General features: G+C 30.1%; 1 protein-coding gene, 2 long non-coding RNA genes and 4 other non-coding genes across 7 annotated transcripts; 6 read left to right on the forward strand and 1 right to left on the reverse strand.

Annotated features, from left to right (window-relative positions):
- Positions 1–5,766: 5,766 nt before the first annotated feature.
- LOC145954568 (uncharacterized) lies at positions 5,767–9,352 on the reverse strand. The gene is made up of 3 exons (XR_014431811.1): positions 9,234–9,352; positions 6,136–6,156; positions 5,767–5,971 (listed from the first exon to the last, which is right to left on the reverse strand). It is a non-coding gene; the product is annotated as an uncharacterized LOC145954568 (long non-coding RNA).
- Positions 7,713–7,828, forward strand: LOC114916056 (U5 spliceosomal RNA). The gene has a single exon (XR_003804359.1). It is a non-coding gene; the product is annotated as a U5 spliceosomal RNA (small nuclear RNA).
- On the forward strand, positions 9,226–9,385 carry LOC114916052 (U1 spliceosomal RNA). Its single transcript, XR_003804356.2, has one exon. It is a non-coding gene; the product is annotated as a U1 spliceosomal RNA (small nuclear RNA).
- On the forward strand, positions 9,276–12,781 carry LOC145954566 (uncharacterized). The gene is made up of 2 exons (XR_014431810.1): positions 9,276–9,415; positions 10,059–12,781. It is a non-coding gene; the product is annotated as an uncharacterized LOC145954566 (long non-coding RNA).
- On the forward strand, positions 11,202–11,318 carry LOC114916054 (U5 spliceosomal RNA). Its single transcript, XR_003804357.1, has one exon. It is a non-coding gene; the product is annotated as a U5 spliceosomal RNA (small nuclear RNA).
- On the forward strand, positions 12,566–12,682 carry LOC114916055 (U5 spliceosomal RNA). Its single transcript, XR_003804358.2, has one exon. It is a non-coding gene; the product is annotated as a U5 spliceosomal RNA (small nuclear RNA).
- A 5,551-nt stretch (positions 12,782–18,332) lies between the features above and the next one.
- Positions 18,333–22,057, forward strand: LOC109801291 (uncharacterized). Its single transcript, XM_020362324.3, has 3 exons — positions 18,333–19,601; positions 20,980–21,522; positions 21,654–22,057. The coding sequence occupies exons 1-3, from the start codon at positions 18,798–18,800 to the stop codon at positions 21,753–21,755; spliced, it is 1,449 nt and encodes a 482-aa protein (XP_020217913.1). The 5' UTR covers positions 18,333–18,797; the 3' UTR covers positions 21,756–22,057.
- The last annotated feature ends 2,274 nt before the right edge of the window (positions 22,058–24,331 follow it).

The following is a 24,331-nucleotide window of genomic DNA, read 5'->3' on the forward strand; positions in this document are numbered from 1 at the left end:
ATTCTGCAAGACTTTTAAATTAGGATTTTAATGGATTCTGTGGGATTTTGTGGAGTTTTGACATTTGATAAGATTTAAAAAAAATTATACATTCAAATTTAAAAAGAGTCAAAGATAAAAATAATAAATAAAAAAAATAATGTCTAGATAAATAATAATAATAATTCTCTATAATATTCTATCCTCTTTTTATAGCATCCACTATCAATTGTAACAATTCATCGGAATCATCCTTAATCCAAGCTTCATAGTTTTCTTTCTCTTTTCATTTTTCTTTATTATTTCCTTGTGAATCTCCCATTTGAATTACTAAAACAATATATGTTAAAAAATAGTTATATAAATAATTACGGATAATAGACAAAATCAATAAAATTATATTATTATTTTTAGAAGCACACCATCATACAAGATCGAATATATTTTTGCTATCCAAATGGATCAAATACCTCAGTTATTATAAAAAAAAATGTAAAAACGAAAATATAGAAACATAAGATAATTTTTTATATAAAAAAATTAGTATATTCGATACTGAAAAAATATTTAGATATATAATTTTTTTTTATATAAACAGAAGTATTTAGATATAGAGAATATATATATATATATATATATATATGATAATTTTTAACGATATTTATAAATATAAATTATTCTAACAAATATTTTAACAATATTTTCTTTTTTAAAAAATAAGTTAATGAAGGCATAAATCCTAAACCCTAAAAAATTAGATATTGCAATGTCTTATGTTAATTTTCTTTTTTTAAAATATAAAAAATCTTAATTTCATAATATAAAAATAAAAAAGAAAATTTCATAGTAAAAAAATAAAATAATTGTTGAGTCATAAAAGGAGGAGGGATAAGAGTAACAAATTCAAGGGAAAGAGAGAATTCGCAATTTTTATGCTAAGAGGGTTCTTCCCCCTACTAAGATCCATTTTTATCTCATTCTACTCACAAAAACCCTAACAAATTCATCTTTTATATATATATATATATATATATATATATATTGTTGAGATTATGATATCAATTTCATCTTTCACCTTTTTCTTTTCTTAACGTGTGTCATAAAAAAAATTACCACTTAAAAGTTAAAATTTCAAGTATTTTTTTGTGTTATATAAAGGAACAAATTCAACTACATAGAATAAAATAAAGTAAGTCAATTAAAGAGAACGAACAGAAAAATAAAACAAGTCAATGACACTATCATTTACATATTAGAGTTTCACAAAATAGGAGAATGGTATGAGAATAGTATTATATATGAGCAATGAACAATAGTGTAGTATTATTAGTAGAGAAAAAATGGAGAAGACAGGAGCATAGAAAAAAAAGATGAAAAACTCACTTGAAAATTCTTAAAACACTTGAAAAATCATTTCAAACAATCCTTCAAAATCCGATGGGTTTGGATGGGATTGTTTTATGAATCTGGTATTTATAGATAACACTAGAAAGTCTTTCAAAATCCCTCTCACACAACAATCCTTTAAAATCCTTAAATTTTTGAATACCAATAGATTGTTTTTAAGTTGTAAAAAATCTCAAATGAATACCAGTGGATTTTAATGGACTCTTTAAAAAATCCTAAAAATCCAGATTGAATACCACTGGATTGTTTTTAAGTGACATAAAATCCTGATTGAATACCAATGGACTTTTTTACTCAAAAAAAGTCTTTTAAAATCCTACGAAATCCTAAACCAATACACCCCCCTTATTGTTTTATGAAACCTAGGATTTAAAGTTTGATTTTCTTTGATAATAGTAGGAAAAATTATAAAGATAATGTCAACCAGGATTAAATATAAATTTCCATATTTTTTCTATACATCTTCTTCTTCTTAATCATTAGATTAATCCAAATATGATTATTTAAAACTTGATTTAAATATATTTAATCAAAATATTTTTAATTTTTAATTCTCATAAAACTTTATTTGTTTATAATCTTATCATTTTAAAAAATAAATAGTTTTAATTCATCTTAGAAATCAACTGGTACTTAATTAATTTTCAGTTTTCACTACTAGAAAAATATTATTTTTCTTATGGATTTTTCCACAAAAATATTCGTAGAAATTTTCTACGATTTTTTTTTGCAATAATAAATTTACAGAAACTTTTTGTAAATTTATTTGCAAAAAATAATTTATAGAAATTTGTTACAATTTTTTTTATGAAAAATAACATACAATAATTTTTTACAAATTTTGCTACAATTTTGATTATCATAAATTATTTTTTCATGGTAAAAATTCGCAAAAAAATGTGGTAAGAATTTTCTTTTATTTCTTGCAAAAATAAATTTGCAGGTAATAATAGTAGAAAAATTTCGGAGGTAATTTTTTCTATGGATTTTCTTACAATTTTTAATCCGCAATAAAGTTTTTGTAAACTTTGTAAAATGATAATTAATTTTAATATAGATAGTATTGTCACTTTTATTTTATAGATTTTGTTGTGTCCTTAAAGATCGAAGACACCCTAAGTTAATCACCGCCAAATCTAGATCAAACATAAAAGTTTATTTATTTTAAGTTTCACTTTTTGGTTATATATACTCCTTATGTCATTCTTTGACTCAATATTAGACTTTAATTTTGGAAAACAATTAGATATTAAAAAAGTATATCTTTTATGACATTCTTTTACTTGATGTTTCTAAGTTTCATTTGTAAAACTTATGAATAAAAATTTTCAAGTTTTATCCATAAAACCTGAAGGAAATATATATATATATATATATATATATATATATATATATATATATATATTACATTTTTTAGACAATGAATGTCCTTATGGATATAAACATGAGGGACCGAACTAAATTAAATAGATTTTGTGTGATCTTTTGAGATTTTTTGTTGTTGTGTTTTTCTCATCTTTGTGTGTACAAAAAATAAAATAGAAGCTTTTTTGTTCCCAACAGAGGTATCAAAGCCCATGGTTCGTGCAACCTATGTAATGCCCCAACAAGTCCTTAAACTTTACAACTCAACGACTAAAACAATGAAAACGTAAAACTAACTAAGATTACTATCCAAGCAATTCCTAAATATACATACACACATGTATGTATGTATATGAAACTAGCTAACTGAAAACATAAATATCTCTCAATGGAACTATAGCATAGACTTTGTAAATATATACAAAACTACATCAAATCCAATTGAAAGCATAAAAATCCTAGTTGTTAATCAAGTAATAACTACAAGAGAATTATAGAAGAGTAGCCAAATCCACACCACCATCCTCCAACATGGCTCCCAAAATGTAATCCTCCTCCAGCCTAATGCGTCGTTATACATTTTAACTAAGAGATATTTTACAACACAAAGGAACAATCTGAGTGGCTTGACTTTGTCGAATCAACTTAATAACGTGATCTTTTTGAGTTTGTTAGATTAATAACAAATTTTGATATAAATCCACAACACATCATGATTTCTCATATTTTGTCACTTAAATTAGGAAAGTCTAATATTCATGACATAGTAGAACAATCTGGGTGTGAGCCTACCACGACCTTATCGTGTATAAATAAGTTTCCTAAGATTAACTTGCTAACTACCCTCTAAATCTACACCCCTTCCAATACTTAGTTTGAGATTTTGGCTATCAACATTGTACCTTACTCAATTTGGTCACTTTGTACATGTGTGACTTGACCTTGTTCCCATACAGATCTACATTGATCACTTTATAATCAGTATAATTCGACCCAGTCCTTATATTATTTTATATTAGTTGTTTTATACACGTGTGACTCGACTTGATCTCTAGGATCATCAACTAAAAATTTAGAAGAAACTCAATATTCTATTTTAAGAGTCAACTTCTCAACAAGGTTTTCAATAATTAGGCTCGTAGAGTATCACAACATTGTATCCTCATAATAAGATATTTTTTTAAAACAATCATCTCATTTAGTTCTAAGTCAATCAACACGACTAAACACAATACCTTAAGCATTCTCAACACAATTGCTCAACACTACACATCATACAACTCTCATTACATTCCAACATTCAACAATAACTTACAACTTTCAACAGTTTTAACATCCATATATATCATCAAAGATCTAAGTATAAAACATTAGAATCATACGTCAACTTATATCATGTGGGCAATCTAATATACTAACACGTGTTTAACACTTGGTCAATAAAACAACATGTTTTTCACTAGGCATCTCATGCCCAACATCTCTTTCTATGCCTGACATCATTGAGGCAAAGAGCCTCTAATTCACCCACTCCCAGTTGTCAAACTACTCACACTTAATGTGAATGAGGCAAAAAGTCCCTATATTGTTGTGATTAAACTTACATCTCCAACTTATTTCACGGAAAGAGTCTTTGTCCGACTCACATGTAACGTTACAACATTAATGTCTAACATTATTTAGACAAAGAGAAAAATCGAAAAAAATAAATGTTTTGTAAATGAACCATTAAATTTAATGACTTAATTACAAAAATTGTAAAAAATAATTGAAGGATTCAACTACAAAGTTTTACAACTTGAAGACTATTTAACAGTTCAGAGACCTATTGATGTATTAAACCGAATTATTAACTTTTTTTTAGTAATATTCAGTATATTATTTTATTAGTGAGAAACACGATTTTTATCCCCAAAATTATGGGTGTTACATGAAGTTTTACCGAAACAAAACATACTTATTGCATGTGTTTATAATCTTTTGGTTAGAAGAACTCAAGAATATTTAGAATCACGGTTAATGATGTGCATTGTCCGTTTTGCTGCTTAAGATAGTAAATTAGGAAATGGGAAGTACATAAAGAAATCGTAAAATAAAAATAAAACTAGCTAAAACTGATATTGTATTTGATTAAACCTGTTAAAGAAGACCAAATTGAGTATCACTCCATCAAGGAGGCTTTAGCATCGGTTAGGTGAAAGTTTTTTTTTTTTTTTTTTTGAAAATCAGTATGCTGGATTGGTTCTATTTCATGACCACCCACTTACTTAGGCCTTGTAGCCCATTCCATAGTCGTATCAGACTCAAAGGCCCAAATTCACTGCAATGTATTCGCTCCTAAAACCACGCCGGACAGGTTTCCAACAAAGTTCTGTATAGCAGCAAAAGTTCTCAGCTGACATCATACTTTGCTCTCTACCCTGTTAATGTTCACTATAAAAAGAAAATTCATTTACCAATGATTTATTATTTTGTGAATTATTGTTAGTATAAACTTTTATTTTTATTTTTATTTTTTATTTTTACAGAAATCAAACTATTAGTATAATTATTACTATCAGTTTGTTTACATGATACTCATCTCTCCAATTATACATGTTGTATTGCTTTGTAGTTTGTACTATTACGATGTTTAGTCAATTAACATAATGGTTTTCTATGCACTCATTTTACTTACATTGAACTTTATGATGCGTGGCCAAGTCAAGTTGGCATGTTTTCCAACCCAAATTCTTATAAGCACCAAGGTCCACCGTACTATCTCAAACTATGCGTGCTTATGAAAATTTTTGTTTTCATTCTTCAAACACTCAAATCTATACATTGATGCCAAACTTATAGTAAATTGATCCGAGAGGACACTCTTAAAAGTACTGAAAATTTGCAGGAGTGCTCCGTAAATTCCTATAACTGCAAGTGAGATGCTACTTGTCCCTCCTTCCAATATTAAATTTCTAGCAAGATAATTCATGAATGTATATAGAAACTCGTAGATTATGATTCATCTTATCCCCATTTTCGCAACACACCACCTACGAAAGGTGTCAATTAATTTCATCTCAATAAGCACCAAGTTGAATGAATGTCTGTTATGCCCAGTTTTCTCAATAAAAGAACTAGTCACTTGAAGGCATAACGAGCTTTTTGTAATATTATATCTACAGTTTGTAATTTGTATTAAATTTTGCAAAGGCTCTATCCCTTCTCCAATTAGCCATATCTGCAAGTTAATATCGGGTATTAAAAGAATTTAGTTACTTCCAATGCTGTCATGCTGAGAAATTATTGCTAGCTAAGGTGTAGCATCAAGGGTGCTTAGAAGTAGAAGAAATAGAGCAGATAAATGATTTATTCAAGCAAGAATTTAATGCGTAAACTTCAAACCTGGGTGTCTCTTCGTGAAACCTGCATAGCAGCAGAAACAGTGACAGAGAGAAATGATTTTTTTTATCCAGCAATAATACTTAAATCAAAACTTCAAGCTTTATCTTGGCACTGTCAAAACTAAATCAAAAGGAATCCAGAGAAACAAGGTCAAAAACAAAAAAAGTGTATACTAGAAAAGATGAGAATGAGCAACATGCTTTTATAATTCATTCTATTATTTAATCCATGTTTACTCATTACTCTTTAATTGAAAATTTTCAGTGTAACAAGTAGCTTTTGTTTTTTGGATCTTTGGTCATAGTAAATAGGTAGGTAGCTCTGATTCATAGCCTCTAAACATTTTATAAGATTGCTGAAATTAACACTCCAAGATCAGAGTGCAGCAGTAAGAACAGCGACCTTAAAAAAATAATCCTAGCATACAAACTAGTTATCGCGAGCTATACATACATTCAAGACAGATATTCCACAATAGTGAGCACCATGCTATGCATACATCTATGACAAATATTCCACTCTCCTTCAAAGTAGGTCAACAAGATACAGTAAATGAATGTGAAATTTGAAACTAGTTCTCCAATGAATTAGTATTTTGTAGTATACTTGGAATCCTAACAAAGAATCCGTTTAAACTCAGGACACCAAGTCTAGGATTTCGTACGTGTTCCTATTTTCTCCTTTCTAGTTTCCAGTGTTTTTTTTTTAGAATACTATCAATCCATAAACCAGGAAACCAGCTCGTCTATATCTTATGATGCTAAAAATAAACCATAGATTCAGGAGATTTAATTTGTTGGTCAGCTTAACCTAATTCTGACCCACAAAACTACTTACATATAGAATTGGACCAATAAGATTTGGCTTGATACTTTCAGTCAATAAGCTAGGCCATTTGAGCAGAGCTATTACTAATAACAATCTTTTCGATTACAGTATTAGAAGTTCCATAAGTTATTTTCAACCTATCACTTTCTTCAATATGTCTCCATAATTCACAATACAATGGTTAAAATCCTATGCAAATGCCGAGTCAAATCTAGGGATTGTTAATAAAAATAGGTTGGGAGACACAAAACCTACACCAAAGAGCAGGTAGAGGAAATCCAAGATAGTGCAGCGTCCATTCCATAATTTACAGAACTTCCACATTCTTCAATAATAATAAAATAAAACTAGTTACTTGAAAGCATAACAATTATTTATTTATTTATACATATTATATCCATCTATTATCTATCAATCTCTCTATATAAATATCTCTCTATATAAATAGTTTTCTTTTATAACTTCAATTAAATTAAATTCTGCATAAGGCTGTATGTTTCTCTTCTTTCCAGTTAGCTATATCTAAGTTAATTTGGGCATAAATAGAATTTAGTTAATTGTGTATCCTGATATGTTATTATTCGGAGGACAGTAGTCTCTTGACTGTTGAGGGGTAGCTAAGACGACTCGAGTGTCAAACGCATGGATGTCTACTCTTTTGACAAAATTCCACATCGGGTGGAATAACAAAAAACAATTAAATTGCTTACGCTATAAAATTAAAGTGTTGGATAAGTTTTACACTATGTAGCCGTGTGATAGAAACAAAGCGAACTATTCTTTCGCCTTTTACTAAAGAATACCGTGTTTCTGTTACTCAAAGCGGCATATGTCAATTTTTGAAAGAGTCTTCTTTTAGGAGGCTCTGCAATTTCAGTTCAATGATTGTGGTTTTAATTTTTTGGTTTTTGATTTAGATTGAGTACAATGTATACATAATATAATATGCCTTATAATGTTATTACTCTTTCAGTAATCTAGTTTTAGTTATTTGTGTTTTTTGCTAGAAAAAGAGGTCAGAAAATTGGTTGAATCAAAGCAAACAGCCAGATTAACTAAGGAAATTTGTTTTCTTTTGCTGCAACTCAAATATAATAGAGCAAATTAATGTGATTCTAGCACTAGTTCCCTCTCCTTTTTAGATTCATGAAACTGAGCTTATCTCTCTTTTAATTGTTTATTCCTTCATTTTTTTTTCTTCTCTTTTTCTGCCTTTCACATTTTAGGAAAACCATTGAATCAGAATCTGAGCTTATCCCTCTTTTAATTGTTCATTCTTTCAATTTTTTTTTCTTTCCCATGCCTTTCACATTCTATGAAATCAGAATCCGGGCGGCAAACAAGCTCAACTGTATATCCCTATGTTTTGATGTCGTACATAACACAACAATACATAATTTTTTATTATACCATCGGATTCAGATTCATAGTTCCAACCAATATGTTTGGTTATTGTGATCAGGAAACAATGTGCTACCACTAGTTACAAAGTAATTATTTTATCAATTTCATAACAGTATCAGATATCAGAAAGAAGTTGGATCCATTGTATTCATGAAACTGCTTGCCTTTTTATGAAACCATGAATCAAACCAACTTATATATGATATATCTATGTGTTCCTTATTAGTCAAATTGAACATGCTATTGGTGGGCTTAACCTTACGCATTAAACCAACTTGAACTGATTCTATATTGCACAGGCGACTGAGTGGTTGGCGAATACTTAATAACATCCTTTATTAAATATCTTTACTCATTTAAAAATAAGTTTTGAATAATTTGTATATTTTTAATTTGCTAATTTTTTATATTTATTTTAATAACCAACACAAATAAAATTATTGGTTAAAGTATTCACCTTTTTTTTTGTTATCAAATATTTGAGCCATTGGATTCACAGATTCATAGATTGATATATTAAAATTATTGGATTCATAGATTGATACGGCTGTTAAAGAACACAATGCTACTATTTGTTAGAAGAGATTTATAACATAATATGACCTCCCTCTGATTTTCTTTCCTCCAAAAGAATCCTTGTTTATTAACAGGTGTATTTTTCTAATTTCTAATCTCATTTACACGAATGATGTTGTTTGTCATGGTGTACTTACCCTGAGTGAACTGGGATAATATAGAGTGAAAAAGTACCAGAAAATTAATTTAACTAAGTTTATCTATTTAGTCCCACATTGTTCAGCATTATAAATGTGTATAATCTATGATACTTTAAATAACTGGCAGCTGGCACCTTAAAAGTCACTTACCTGGATGGGGTCAATGGATGATCATTAAGGTCCATGGCCTAAGCCTGTGGCTTCCATTGCACTTTGGAGGGGTGCAAGCTTAAGGTCTCCCTTAATGGGAGAGCCTACTTCATTATTTGTGGCAGTGGGGACCTGCGTTCGCGCGGTCCCTTCCAGCTTCAGTTCAAGAATTTTTTTTTTAGGTATTTATTTTTTTATTCAAATTATAAGGATTTTAGTTTTTGTTATAAATGTTCTAATAGTTAACTAAATAAATCATGACATAGGTACGGAATTGCTAGATATATATTATTAATATTCTATAAGCTGAATAATTATGTATTATTTTTAGCCTAGTGTTTTGCGTTTGAGATTTATGGTTTTATTCAGAAGAATGTATTAAAGTTGTATAGTTCATTTACCATCATGGATAACTGTGAAAATCAGAATTGTCGTTGAAATTCTAATGTAGGTAATTTTAAAACCTTTACTAGCTTCTGTCGTATTGTAGGCTTCGGTAGCCAGCTAAGAATCATGTCTAATTATTTTCTTCTATTTTAACAAGGGGAAATAAGGAGATATTTACATTAATTTTTAGCATTTGTATTTTTAAATTTATGATCAAGATATTAAAAGAAAAAATAAATAATGCAAGGAAACACATTTATAAGTTATTCTCTAAATTGCTGAAATGTCTTCTGTTATGCAGGATTCTGCAGTTTCAGTCCAACTTTCAAATGCTTTTATAAATTTAATTGAAACTCTTGATATGCAATTGTAATTTAATTATTAAACTGCAGAATTAATTTTAGAGAAATTTATTTACATCGTGTTTCTTTTTTACAGACTGCAGTTATATAAGGATGCTGAGTTTAAGTATGTTTTTTTAAGTGTGTTTGACTGTTTGTGATTTATTTATATCCAAGAGTGATGGTCAATCGAGGTTTTAATACAATCTCTAGGCCTATTTTCTACTTTAAGCATATCCATTTCTTGTCATCTCTTTTCATTTAACATGAAAAATTCGTTTTTACTCATCTAACTAAAACCTCTCAAGGGTAAGTGCATATTTGGGAAGATTGTTTTTAGAAAAGTTATTGCTCATTTTTTAAATAACTAAACGTCAAAATACCCTAATGACTATTCATGAAGATAAAAAATTAGATGATAGTGATGTAATATACAAACAACAAAATCCGTAGTCATTATTTAGTCCATATTCAAACTTCAAATGACTAGTTTTTATCCTAGAGAATGCAAAACACCAGTTGATTAGACTCAGCAAAGTCTAGAGCCAACTTTTTTTTTAATAACAAAAAATGAACGAGATTATAATCAGTTGAACATAGCATATAAGGAATGCTCTTCAAGACTAACCATTACAACAACATATTCAAATACCAATGGCGATTCTTCAAGAAATCTGCATATCAGTGCAGTAACATAGTGAGTAAATGAAGTTTTTTCTGCAGCATTTCTACTTAAAGAGAAGAAGATTAGACTGTTGCATAACTCATGTTTACTCCTTCATCTTTAATTGCGAATTTTCACTATGCACTAAATAGTTCTTTTCTCTTTTTTTTGATCATTGGTCATAGCAAAGAGGTAGCCTTGATCATAGCCTCTAAACCTTCTACAGAATTCTTAAAATTAACACTCCAATATCATAGGGCCCTAAAAACAACAATCATAAAAGAAATCAACCAAACATTCAAACTAGAATCCCAAGCTGGAAAACACAAAATATTCTTTAAACAGTATAATTGTAAATGCGAAGATAAGAAAGTGAGATGGAAAATGAAGTATTCATAATATGTGGGTGAGGGAGGACATGACATAAGTTCTCCGGTCTTTTATTGCATGAGGGGTAGTACAGATGACTGGAGTGGAGTCTAAAATTCTGATCAAAGCCCACATCGACTGATATAATAACAGCTAGTAAATAGCCTATGATATAAAATAGAAAACTGTCTCCTGAATTCAACACGGAGCCGTGTGATAGAAACATAGCGAACTATTCTTTCGCCTTTTACTAAAGAATACCGTGTTTCTGTCACATGAAGCGGCATACGCCAGTTTTTGGAAGAGTTTTCTTAAATGAAAACTCTGCATCTCAGTACAAAATTTTGTAATAAAGAGAAGGTCTGTTGCCAAACTTGCTGGGTTTATCAAAGAACAATACTCTGCATCTAAGTACAAAATTTTGTAATAAAGAGAAGGTCTGTTGCCAAACTTGCTGGGTTTCTCAAAGTATAATATTGTTAAAATGATTTTAGCATATTAAGTTTAATTTGTTTAATTTCAATTATATTTAATTTTGAAATATTAAAGTTTTAACATGTTAAAACATGTTTTGACAAGTAGATAATGGCATAAATTTAATCTTTTTATTTAAATAATAAAAATAAAAAGTTATAAACATATAAAAATTTATAAATAAAATAATTTGACTCTAATATGAATGAGAAAGAAGATATAAATATATAAAATATTATATATAAAGTAATTTGATTCAATTTTTCTTTTTTTCATAAACTCATGAAATTTTGAAATTTAATAAAATTAAATCTATTAAAATTTATATTACAAAATTTTGATTATTTTTTTAAATAAAACTTGAAAACATTACATTTCTATTAAGTTTTTTAAAAGAATCTCAAATGTAATTAAATTTTTATAAAATCTCTTAAAATTTATAAGATTTTTTTTTATTTTATAAAAAAGTGGTATAATTCAATACACTTCCTTAAATTAAATCATGGGACCACCTATTTTAAATTTAATTTGTTGGAAAGCTTAATTCAATTCTAACCAAATGTTCTATTTTTATATTTAGAATTGGAAAAATCAGACTGAGTTTGATACTTCCTGTCAATAAGGTAGGCCATTTTGATGGATAACCAATGTGTTATTATTAGCAATATCTGTTTCAATTTCACAATAATAATATCTGTTTCTACGGTCTCTAATTTCCAGAGCCACGTTTTGAGTTTTTTGTTTGGGATTTCAGATATTAACGATCCAAAATCAGTGAGTGCTTGAGCGACACTTTAATTAAAAGAAATAAACTTAGCATTCAATCTAGTTGTCCCAAGTCTGTAAGACTTTACAGGGTTATAATAGCACACTAAAGACTCTCAGGGCAGTAGTTTTGTATTAAGAAAGTAAAATGAAAAATCAAAGCATTCATAATCCATGCCTCAGAACAGTTTCTTGAGTCTTGCACGGTTCGCAGACTTAAAAATCTGTTGGCGACTACACTTCTGACTAAATCCCACATCGTGTGGTATACCAAGAAGCAATTAAGCTGCTGATGTTTAAAATAAAAGGCCTTTGGCTATTATTTCTAACGGAGCCGTGTGATGAATACAACGCGAACTATTCTTTCGCCTTTTACTAAAGAATACCGTGTATTCGTCACTTACAGCGGCATACGCTTATTTTTGGAAGAGTCTTCCTTAAGAGGACTCTGCTATTTTAGTTTAAGGATTACATGTTTATTGTGTATTATTGAATACAATTGAGTTATGTTGAAATTAGTTGGGCAGACGATCAAGTTTTAACTTTAATATTTTTCTGTGATAATTAGAAAATTTGTTTGATTGTTTCATAATCAAATTTGACTGTATGATGAAGCTTGAATTGCTTCCTTTGGGCTTTCTAGAATTGCTTCCTTGGGCTCTTTAAAAATTTTGTCTATAGTCCTTTTTAACAAGGTGCATCTGTGAAGGTAAACTCAGAGGCTATTTTAGTAATGCATTTGTTATGGTAAATTTCTAATTTTATTTTTCTAATAATTATTCTGTTACAAATTTCAAATATAAATCATGTCAAAACAAAAGTTTTGATGAAACTAATCCATGTTCTTTTTATTTTAAATTTAAGCAAGCCTTGAATTAATTAGTTGAAACTTAAAATTATTGAGTTTTTAATTTCTCTTATTTACTATTCTTGACAGAGATCATCAAAGAATAAAAAAAGAAAAATAGTTATAGGCAAAATTGTGAATAAAAAATACTAAAGATAGTGGTAATTATATTATTTAACCATTTAGACATGGATTAAGATTCGATTTGTCAATTTGATATATAGTTGCGATTGGTGTTATCAATTTATTCTTACATGAACTAACTCTGTTATCAATTTATTCTTACATGAACTAACTCAGTAAAAATGATTTATTTTTTCTTATTAAACCAAAAAATCGATGAGTACTTCAATAACATGATTAAAAAAATAACTTTTTCAATAATTAATCTGAAAATTTTGTTTTTCCCGCCTTTTGTTGATTTTTTCCTTATTCAAACAGCCAAGATTTGATTATATAGGGAGGGATAAGGTGTTTGCTTACTATGTTCTAAAAACTGGATTTGAGTAAAAAAAAAATTTGGTTTGAACTTTGGATAAAAGAATGAACTACACTAGTGTCTAGCTTAAATAAATTGCAAAACTGATTTTCAGAAAACTCGATAAAAAGTGATAAAAAAAATGGGTAAAAATTCACGGCTAGTAAAATGAACAATGTTTAATATGATATTATTTTGATATTTTCTTAAAAATAAAAATAACTTGAGTGTTATAATTTTATTTTATTTTATTATAATTTATATGTAAACTTGTTATTAATAAACATTGTTTTTTATTATTAAAACTTAGACTTAAATATTATGATTTATTTGATTAAAAAATGTTGCTCGTACAACAAATTGTATTACAAATTTTACTACTATGTAAGAAAAAGAGAGAAAAAAAGAAAGAAATATGACATGTAATATGTGATTATAAAAAGACAAGGATAAAATATTATTGTATGAGTTTTATGTATACTTTTAATGTTAACCTTTTATGTATGATATATAAATGAAACATCTATATTTAATTTAGACTTTTATGTGTAGTTTTAATGTTAACAATACATAAAATATTTTTTTTTAGTTTTAATGTTACAAATTTATAATATTCTATTTCTGTGTATTATTTAATTATTATTATTTTACTTTTTTTGATTATATTATTATTATTATTATTTACCAAAAAAATACTTATTATTATTGTTTTATTATGAATATCCAATTACAATTCAATCACAATTAAATCAATGTTTTTTATAATTTAATTTGTGGGCATTTTGATTCTTAAATCAATACGTTGAATGCTTGATTGGATGATCGAGAGGATTTTAAAAACTTTGCCTAAACAAGTGTTCATTATATGCTGTGGAAATGACTTTGGAAGTTAAAGTGTCCGGAAAAGGATAAAATTCTTTATTTGACTAATTTCTTAAGTGCATTCATAACAATAAGTTGAAAGCTCATAAAAATTTAATATTGATGATATCGTCAAAGGTGTGTAAGGACCACAAGTAAAGATTACTCATTGTTTGTAGTGTGCTTAAGTTTCTCATGTCATAAGTATTTATGATGTTTAGGATCAGATAATCTATTTTACTGGTCTTAAAAAGATCATGGTTTCTTGGTGTAATGTTCTGATTTTACAATGTGATAAAAATAGGGAATTTAAAAAATTAAACATGAATGAATAATATTAGGTAGGAATCCATGACTTCTTCTTTGGAAAGCATTATCCTACAATCATTAATCATTATTAAATGTGTATAAAAAAATCCTTTGCTTATTTATTCGCCTTATGTCAATAAATTGTCAACACCAACCTTAATTTCAACTTAAGCAATAACTTTTTGCATTTTATAGGAAAAGCAAAGCAAAGAAGAAAGATAACTTCCTCTTCATGAAAAAAAATATTAATTTATTCTATTTAATAGATTAAATGATTATACATATTATTCAAATAAAAAAATGTAAACAATTATGTTAAAGATGTTTAACTCAATTGATTGAATAATGTATAAGATGTCATAACTTCTTGATATTGTGTTGAATTCTTACTATAATATTGTATATTTTTATCAATAATTGTGTTTCATCAATAACTGTGAGTTGTGTTGATTATATGGTGTGTATTATTTTTGGAGTAGTTGTTGAAGAACTATGAGAGTTAAAAAACTCGTGAGGGGTTTTTGGGTGTTTAGAAGGTTTCTTTGAGTAGAGGTCTAGTTTGACCATAAGAAAAGGAGTATATAAGATTTCTTTTTAGAATTAAGTTACATAAGTTCATTTTTAAGAAATTCTAGAGAGATAAGTTAAAAAGAAATTCTTTGGAGGCGAAAATTATTTCATCCTCTGACCTTCTTGTGAGTGAGTGATCCATTCCTCAAGGAATTGACTTGTTGCTGTTGTTGATTCAGGTTTGTAGAGTTAGATGCGGAGTTTTCCAAAAGAGCTTGGTTGTGTTCTTCCTTCTCGTTCCTCTCTTTTAGTTTGGAGTTGAGGTAAAGGAAGTTAAGAAATTATTTTTGATGAGTGGTATAAGTTGCATGTGGTTTGATTGTTATCAAATGTGAGTATGTTGATGGATTTTCAAATGATATGGTGAAAAGGGGCTAGTTTTATGTGCTTTAAGCATGAGAGTAAGGAAGTTGATAGTTTGATCTTTTTTGCTAATTGCATATTGTCATTTTGGTGTGGAATAAGTTGTTGTTGGTATATATGAATGACACAAATTGTTGCATATATGTTGGAGTTTTTTGGATTTTAGGTGGTTTGGAGGAATTTTGGAGCTTTGCTTTATACAGAATTCACCATCACGCTGAGCACACCTTCAAGGCGTCGAGTGTAATCCCAATAGAGAAATTTCATCTTACTCATGTTGAGTGCAGAATTGGTGACGTCAGACGTGAGAAGAGAGAATTATCTCAGGTTCAAACCACATCGGACAAGGTTTGAATGGCGTTGAGTGTGAAGTGAGAGAATTGTCTCGAGTTAAAAGCATGTCAAATGAAGTTTGAATAACGTTAGACAAAAGGTGAGAGATTTATTGTTTTAAAAAAGATATTTTCGATTACAAGATCTTACAAAGTGCAAGCATCAAATGTAATTAATAAGTGTGTGACTTATAATTCTATTTTTGTTTTTCTTCTCTTTCTTTTGTCTCGTGTTAATTATACTTTCATTAGAAAATTGTCTTTTAGAAAGATAGGTTAGGATAAGTGCATATTGAGTTCACTTATTCTAAATTTTTATGCTCTTAAAATCTAAAATCACATTATTTTAATTATTTTTTTAATAACTTTACAGGATTTATTCACTCCATCTATACTCATTCACTTCTAATTTAAAGTAACTTATTCTTCTCCCAACTTAACGTTTTCTTCTTTTTTTTTTAAAATAATTTTTTCTCCTCTCAAATTCAAATGAACCCACCCGAATCGGATCCACCCGCTGCCCACCAAAGCATGATTCAGTGATAGAGATAGATTGTTTGTTAACTTTGTTGGGCGCAATAGAAAGCAGAAAGAAAGATGGAGGCAGAAAAGGGGGCAAATATCACAGTTTGGAATCTGGAGAAAGTAAAAACAGAGTGGCGTCAATGTCATACAATACAATTGGACACAAAGGGGAGGGGAGAAGGGATTCAAATTGTTGCACAGATTAGATTATTAATAAAATACTGCTTTTATATTGTTCTGACATTATTTCATTACCTTCTTCTTGCACCATTTTATTTGATTTATTCTACACTAAATATTCAAATAAAGAAAAACAATTTTTAAACATGTTTGCATGATTTTATTTGATTTTATTCTATATATATATATATATATGTTTTTTTATATAATAAAATTATATTTTTGTATAAAAAGTATTCTAATTTTTTGTATAAAAAGATTAATCATCACTTTTATTTTTTTAATTAGAGATACTGTTATCTATTTTATTTCTTTTCGTTTTCTATTCAAGTAAACAGGAAGAAAATTTTTTACTGAATTTTTTTTTTTATTTTAAAAAATGACTAAAATAACACATGTTCCAATTTATTTACAGAAATAGCACCTTTTACTGTTTACACTCAGAATTCAGTTCCTGGGAAACCGAATTCTGAACTTCAAATTTTTTTTTTGTTTTTTTTGTTTTTGCTCAGAATTCGATTTCCCGGGAATCGAATTCTGAGTAGTGTTTAAACTTTTTTTTTCTTTTCTGTTTGTAATTCGGGTTGTGTGTTAATGTTGTAACTAGAACGGCCCATTCTCCAAGCAGAATGGGCTATTCTGCTTTCACGTGTAGGCTGTTAATTTTGAAACTGGAACAGCCAAGTAGAACGGCCCATTTTGATCCATTCGTTTTGTGTGTATTTTTTCATCCGGAATGGCCAGTCGTTCTGAAGGGAGAACGGGCCGTTCCAGATCCAGTTTTACACCATGCTCAGATTCAAAAACGCAAAAAAAAATTAAAAAAAAAATTTACTAGCTCAGAATTCGGTTCCCCAGGAACCAAATTTTGAACGTGAACAATGAAAGGTGTTACTTGGGTAAATAAAGTAGTACATGTGCTTTTTTGGTAAATTTTTTTTTTAAAAAAATTATTTTAGTAAAAAATTCACCGGAAGAAGATTTTTTATTTTTTTATTTTTATTTTTTTACCTTTTTCTCATTCTTATTGAATAAACTTAAAACGATTTGAAAGACAATGCACAATATTCCTCTTTTCCTTTCCATCTATCTTGATTTTTTTTATTTTTATAAATGTGATATCTTACTTTTCTAAATATTTTCAAAAAGTTTGTAAAACACATTTTAACCCTTCTTTCCTGTATTTTACCAGCTCTTACAACTTTTTATTGCAATGGATCATAGGAAAGAAAATGAGTTTGTGGGTGAAGGTTGAGGGCTGGTCGGTGCCATGATTTTTTATTTTTTATTTAAATGTTTTGGTGATATGGAGCAATCATGGATGGACATCTATCTTAACTGGCATTATTAATGTTTCTGAAATTTAATGTCATTTTGATCTTTAAAATTGTTAACTTAATTCTTATTAATGTTTCCATATTAGATAATCGAGTGAGAACACGTGTATGCGAAAGTGAAATATAACATGTCACGTCACGTCACATGTTATTTGTTAATAGAATTAGACGATGATGAAAGCTAACTACAAGGATTAACTTGATTGTAAAAATTTAATTGTCATTTTTTCTCTCCTGTTTCTAAGGACTGTTATAACAATGTTCATAAATTCTTTCATTTATATTGAATGAAATGAAAAAAAAGAATTGTGAAACATAGAGACACGAATCCAACTAGGTGAAATGACATTGATATGAGTCTGAGAAATATAAATTAAAAAAGAAATCCTTAAATTGGCTCCTTGTAGAGGTAGATCTGGCGTTTGCTCAAGACTCAAGAGACTATTCCTAGCAGTAACTGCAACACTAAAACAAAAATATAAACCAATGACATTGCTTTTATTTTTTTGTCTAATTTTTCATATGATATGATATAGTTATTACTTATTAGTGAGTATTGGGAAGGGAAGGAAAGAAAAACCGGCATTGGATTCGTTGATTTGGCATCCCCTGAGACATGGGCCCCAGAGGATTGGCACACTGAAAATTTATATGTATGAGTAAGTGTGGAGTGGGAGGAGGTATGTAATGTAATATAGGAAGTAGGAAGAGGCGGTTGCATTGGTGTGGGCTTTGGAGGCCCTCATTCCAGTCCTTCACAAAATGGGAGAGAAAGAGACAGAGAAGGCAATCTGGGAGCAGATGAGAGGCCCTCCCATTGCCTCACACCACCCAACCATACCCAAGATTCTACTCCTTCTCATCCTCTTCGTTTCCCTCACCTACGTAGTCTACACGCTCAAGCTCGTCTCCACCTCACGCGCCTGCAACCACCTTCCCTTCGCCACTCAAACCGACCCCGAGGACCGCACCGCCCTCCGCCACGTCGTCTTCGGCATCGCCGCCTCCGCCAAGCTCTGGAACCAGCGCAAGAACTACATCAAGCTCTGGTACAGACCTAGGGAGATGCGCGGCGTCGTCTGGCTCGACCAGAACATCACGCCGGAGCCCGACGAGGACTCTCTCCCGCCGGTGAGAATCTCCGGCGACACCGCCAGGTTCAAGTACACGAACCGGCAGGGGCACCGGTCGGCGATCAGGATCTCGCGGATCGTGTCGGAGACGCTGCGGCTGGGGCTGAAGGACGTGCGGTGGTTCGTGATGGGCGACGACGACACCGTTTTCGTGACGGAGAACCTGATTCGCGTTCTGAGGAAATACGATCATAACCAGTTCTATTACATTGGAAGCTTATCGGAGTCCCACTTGCAGAACATTTTCTTCTCCTACAACATGGCCTACGGTGGCGGAGGTTTCGCCATTAGTTACCCTCTCGCGAAAGCTCTCTACAAAATGCAGGACCGTTGCATTCAGCGTTACCCTGCTCTCTATGGCTCCGACGATAGAATGCAGGCTTGTATGGCCGAACTCGGTGTTCCACTCACTAAGGAAATCGGTTTTCACCAGGTCCGTAACTCACTCACTCACTCTCTTGTATTAATTATAAATATTATTTGTTATGAGTGTTTTTTTTTTTTTTTTTTTTTTTACTACTGTCGCTGTCTTATAATTTTGCGTGGTTGTGTTTGTTTTACTAATGTATGGGATTGCACTGTTTTGTCGGTTTTGTTTGGGTTCGGTGGTAGTGGGGACTGCTTCCTGTTTTCACTGTTCCGTAATGATGCCGACGGTTCCAGCGAGTGAGTTAGCGCGTTCCGTTGGATTCTAACAAATCGCTATTTTTAACTATGGATTAAATGGAAAAAAAAAAAAATAGAAAGTTTGCGCGTCACCAGAATTCCTGAAACTGGAAATTTTGGTTTTACTTGCCGCTATTCTGGATCCGAGTAATGACTGAATCGCCTCTGTCGGTGTCAAATCGCATTAATTACATTTTTCTTTTTATATTTTTGTTTTTCTTGCCACATTTTGACTCTGCATTCAATTTCTGCCTTGTGAGATTTAATTATCTGCGTTCGCTTGCGGATGCTTTACACCTCCCATTAAATTCTTTTATTCGCCTCATATGTTAGACAAATACTAGTACTACCAATTCAATAATAACTGTTTTTATTTCTGAATAATTAAATTATGATAAGAAAAAAGAGAGTAGGAGAGATGAATTAAGTGCACTTCATAATTAAGAAAATTAAGAGTATGAAAATTTGACAACACTAAATATAATTTTAAAAGTTATTAACAGCTTATGTATGTATATAACAATATAAAGCATGTTTAGATCACCTAGTGTACAAGTTGAGTGGTGGAAAACACGGTGCTTCTGCATTTGGAGTGGAATCGATGTTTTGACTTGTGTTTGAGTCAAATTTGTGGAAGTAATTAGGCTGATTGATGAGAGATAGATATACATATAAGAATAGAGTAGGTTAACTTACGTTAGAATTGAAATATATATGTAAGGCCGGTCTAGACTTTTTAAAAGCCTGTATAACTTATTAGTATATTTAAAAGATTATTTTACGTTGACAATGTTAAATAAGTTAATTAAATATATGTATAAGTCTTTTTAGAATTCACATAATAAAAAATAATTTATTCTATTATTATAAAAATTTGAAATTCAAAATAAAAAATTAACGATAGATGAACTCAGTAACACTTATATAAGAATGTAAAACATTTAAAATGTTTTTAATTCTAATTCTAATTACTCTTAAAAGAGAACATTAATTTTTTTAATTAAAAAAAGATCAATAGTTAGACTTTGACCGTTGATAACAGAACAGTAGCATTTGGTTTTGTTGAAGAAAGCATCAAAGTGTTGTTATAAGTTATAGAGAAGGCATTGTGATTTCTGACAAGTGGCGGTGATTTATTGAAACAGTACGATGTGTATGGAAACCTGTTGGGGCTTCTTGCATCTCACCCCGTGACTCCTTTGGTGTCACTGCACCACCTTGATGTGGTTGAGCCAATTTTCCCCAACATGAGCCGTGTACAAGCCCTTGAACGCCTCACCATACCAATGAAGCTTGACTCGGCAGGCCTCATGCAGCAATCCATCTGCTACGACACATCCAAGAGCTGGACTGTCTCCGTTTCCTGGGGTTTTGCTGTTCAAATATTTCGCGGAGTCTTTTCACCGCGAGAGATGGAAATGCCTTCAAGAACATTCTTGAACTGGTATAGAAGAGCAGATTACACTGCATATGCATTCAACACGCGTCCAGTTAGTCGAAATCCATGTCAGAAGCCTTTTGTATTTTACTTCTCCAAGGCAAAGTACAACTCTACAATGCACCAAATAGTTAGTGAATATGAAAGACATCGTGTCCCTCATCCAGATTGCAGGTGGAAAATGGCTAATCCTGCTGCTCTTGACAAAGTCGAGGTGTATAAGAAGCCAGATCCCCATCTATGGGACAGAGTAAGTTATAACTTCCTACATATTACTCCAACTCTTGCTACACAACTAAATTAATTGGTAATGTCATAGTTGGATCCATAAACTATTGTTGGCTTACTAGTTATACTTTGTTTTGATATATATTTTGGCAGGCTCCAAGGAGAAACTGTTGCAGAGTGAACAAGTCCAGAGAGAAAGGGACCATGGTGATACATGTGGGCATGTGTAGTGAAGGTGAAGTAAGCGAAACATAACGGCGACATGTTAGTGATAAAATTGTAGCATGTTACATTAAGGGAGGAGGATTCTGGTGGAGTTTATTGAAAATCTTATTTCTTTATTTATTGGACAGCTCATTCTCATTCTCACATTGTGAAATTTTTCTCATTTTTTTTTCTCGGGTTCGCCGAAAAGGGGTGAGAGTGAGGGAAAAGGTCCATGTACAAAAGATTTGTTGTTTAAACAAAAATGTAGAGGGGATGGCGAAGGAGAAGGATAATTTGTAATTTACATGTTACTAATTAAGAGAATTTAGAAGCTTGCGTGCTTTAAGTAATCTTTCTTCTTTCAAAGCTAATACCTGTTCCTACGGACTTGTCTATTTTAGAACTAATTTGTTACCAGAGTAGTAGTTTAAGCATATGATTAGGACTGGATAGCTTTAATCATCCTCACGTGTTTACTTTTTAATATTAAAATAACAGAAATTACGTTTAAAATCTTGTGTAAGGAGTTAATGAATTTTATTACGAGTTATTATTATTTTCTCTCATAGATCTCTAGATACGAGTTTGCGATCCTGTAATAGTACTACAATGAATACGGATTGCTAAAATAAGATGCTACTTGCCTTGCACACTACGGTGTGTTGTCTTCTATAAGACAGCTGTTGAGTCACATGATGAATCAAAACAATGCATTTATCAATTAGTTGGAATCTTTCAGGCATTATGGGGCCGTTTATTTCGTATAATTAATAATTTTGATAATACAATTAAAATGTGTATCAAAATGTCATTTTTTTTTAATTATCAATATGGGTTTTGTTTTGGGTACATTATCAAAACGTGTTCAAGTGTAAATATAGTTAAGGCGTGTATTAAAATTGAAATTTATTACAACTTGTATATTTTAATAAAAAGAATGAGAATCAATATTTTAACCATAAAACAAGCAAGCAATAATAAACACGCAATCAAATAAGCTTTTGTATATTAAACCAGAGGCTCAACAATTGCAGCCCACCAAAATTAATGAATAGAAAAATGCCAATAGGATCTTCAATCTTGTAGATTGAGGAATTAAAAGTTGTCCTTATGGAACCCACTTTTCGCCTTCAGCTTTGAGCTGTCACTAATTCATCACACGGCAGTCGCTGCAACGTTTAAGCAAAACAAATAAAAGTAGTGATTTCAGAATGTGTTTGGATTTAAATTAAAAATAAAAAAAAAAAAAAGAGTCAGGCTACCATTGATTTCAAAAGCTAATAATTCTTAGCTTCTTAAACAAATAAAAGTATAATTAGTTTAATATAAGAAGTTATGAAATATTATTATTTTCAAATGCAAAAAAGCAAAATTGGTTTCTTTTTGTGGAAAAAATCCTTTAAAAGGGAACTTTTTTCCCTGTAAGAGATCTCAAACGAGTCCACAGCCACTGTTTTTTTTAATCTAAATTTAATTAATTAAGTTGGTAGCTTGTCCTTTAATAATGGAATCTCCCCAGTCCCACACCACACAAAATGATGGTTGTTTCCAAACCTACCTTACCCTAATGTATTAAGTGCTGGTTCATACTCTAATTAATTTGTTTATTCAATCATTTTGAATCTTTAATAATTCCTCTTACTCATTAATGTCTTTGTACCAAATCGACCCTTTCCCTCACAATCCCACACGACAAGGAAAGAAATTTGTTTCAAACAACCAGCTTTTACACATACCACAGTTATTTTCACTCCTTTTTCTTCATTAATTTTACTTTTCACTTTTAATAAAACACACATAAAATTATTTAACTATCGTGACCCCTCACCCGACTTCACTTGTTTAATTACGATACAAGTTACCTTCTTTTGATAAAATCAAATTAATTATTAAAAAATTATTTTTAATTCATATCATAATTAATTTGATTACTGTTAAAAATTGTAATTAAATAACTTAATATTAAAAAAATAAATTATATTGTAATTATTTTAATTTAGACTAGAAAAAGGTAACTTGTATCATAATTAATCTGATTACTCTTGAAAAGGTAACTTATTGTATCATAATTTCAATTACTATTTATAAAAATAACTTGTATCATGGTTATTTTAACTAATATTAATAAAATTATGATTGTGTGATTTATGTTGTATATCTAGTTCAGATACCCAATGAAAGTAAGTTTTCATTGTGTATTTGAATCGAATGTATTGTTTCCTTTTATAAAATGGGGAAAAAATGATATACTCGCCAATGATATGAATTTAACGAAAAATAAGGTGAGAATACCGGTGCTTTATGGACCATGTTAAGCCCATCTTTCGTTTGTGTACATTTAGGCCCAATAGATTTAGGCATCTGGGCTCATCCCAAAGTTGGAAGCCATTCGCGTCATCACCCCGCCGCTATTGCTCACAGACCCGTCCCACTAAAAAAAGAAGCTAAAAATGAGAGACATTACTCACCAGTCTGAACTCTGAATTATAAAAGGGTAATTTCTTTCTTCAATTTATAAAAAGCTTTGCAACCATTCTGGGAAAAACTAATTAGTGACTGTTTCACAAATTTTTTTTTTATAAAGAAATTATAAAAGGGTAATTTTATTTTATTTTATTTTTTAT

This window comes from Cajanus cajan, chromosome 2, assembly GCF_000230855.2.
Source record: "Cajanus cajan strain Asha chromosome 2, NIPB_CcT2T_4, whole genome shotgun sequence".
Lineage (NCBI taxonomy): Eukaryota > Viridiplantae > Streptophyta > Magnoliopsida > Fabales > Fabaceae > Cajanus > Cajanus cajan.

Excerpts from the sequence above, each read along its gene's own strand:
- LOC109801291 (XM_020362324.3), top strand. The coding sequence starts at position 18,798 with ATGGGAGAGAAAGAGACAGAGAAGGCAATCTGGGAGCAGATGAGAGGC. Across the intron at positions 19,602-20,979 it reads AGGAAATCGGTTTTCACCAG|TACGATGTGTATGGAAACCT; the intron begins GTCCGTAACTCA and ends TTATTGAAACAG. Across the intron at positions 21,523-21,653 it reads ATCCCCATCTATGGGACAGA|GCTCCAAGGAGAAACTGTTG; the intron begins GTAAGTTATAAC and ends ATATTTTGGCAG.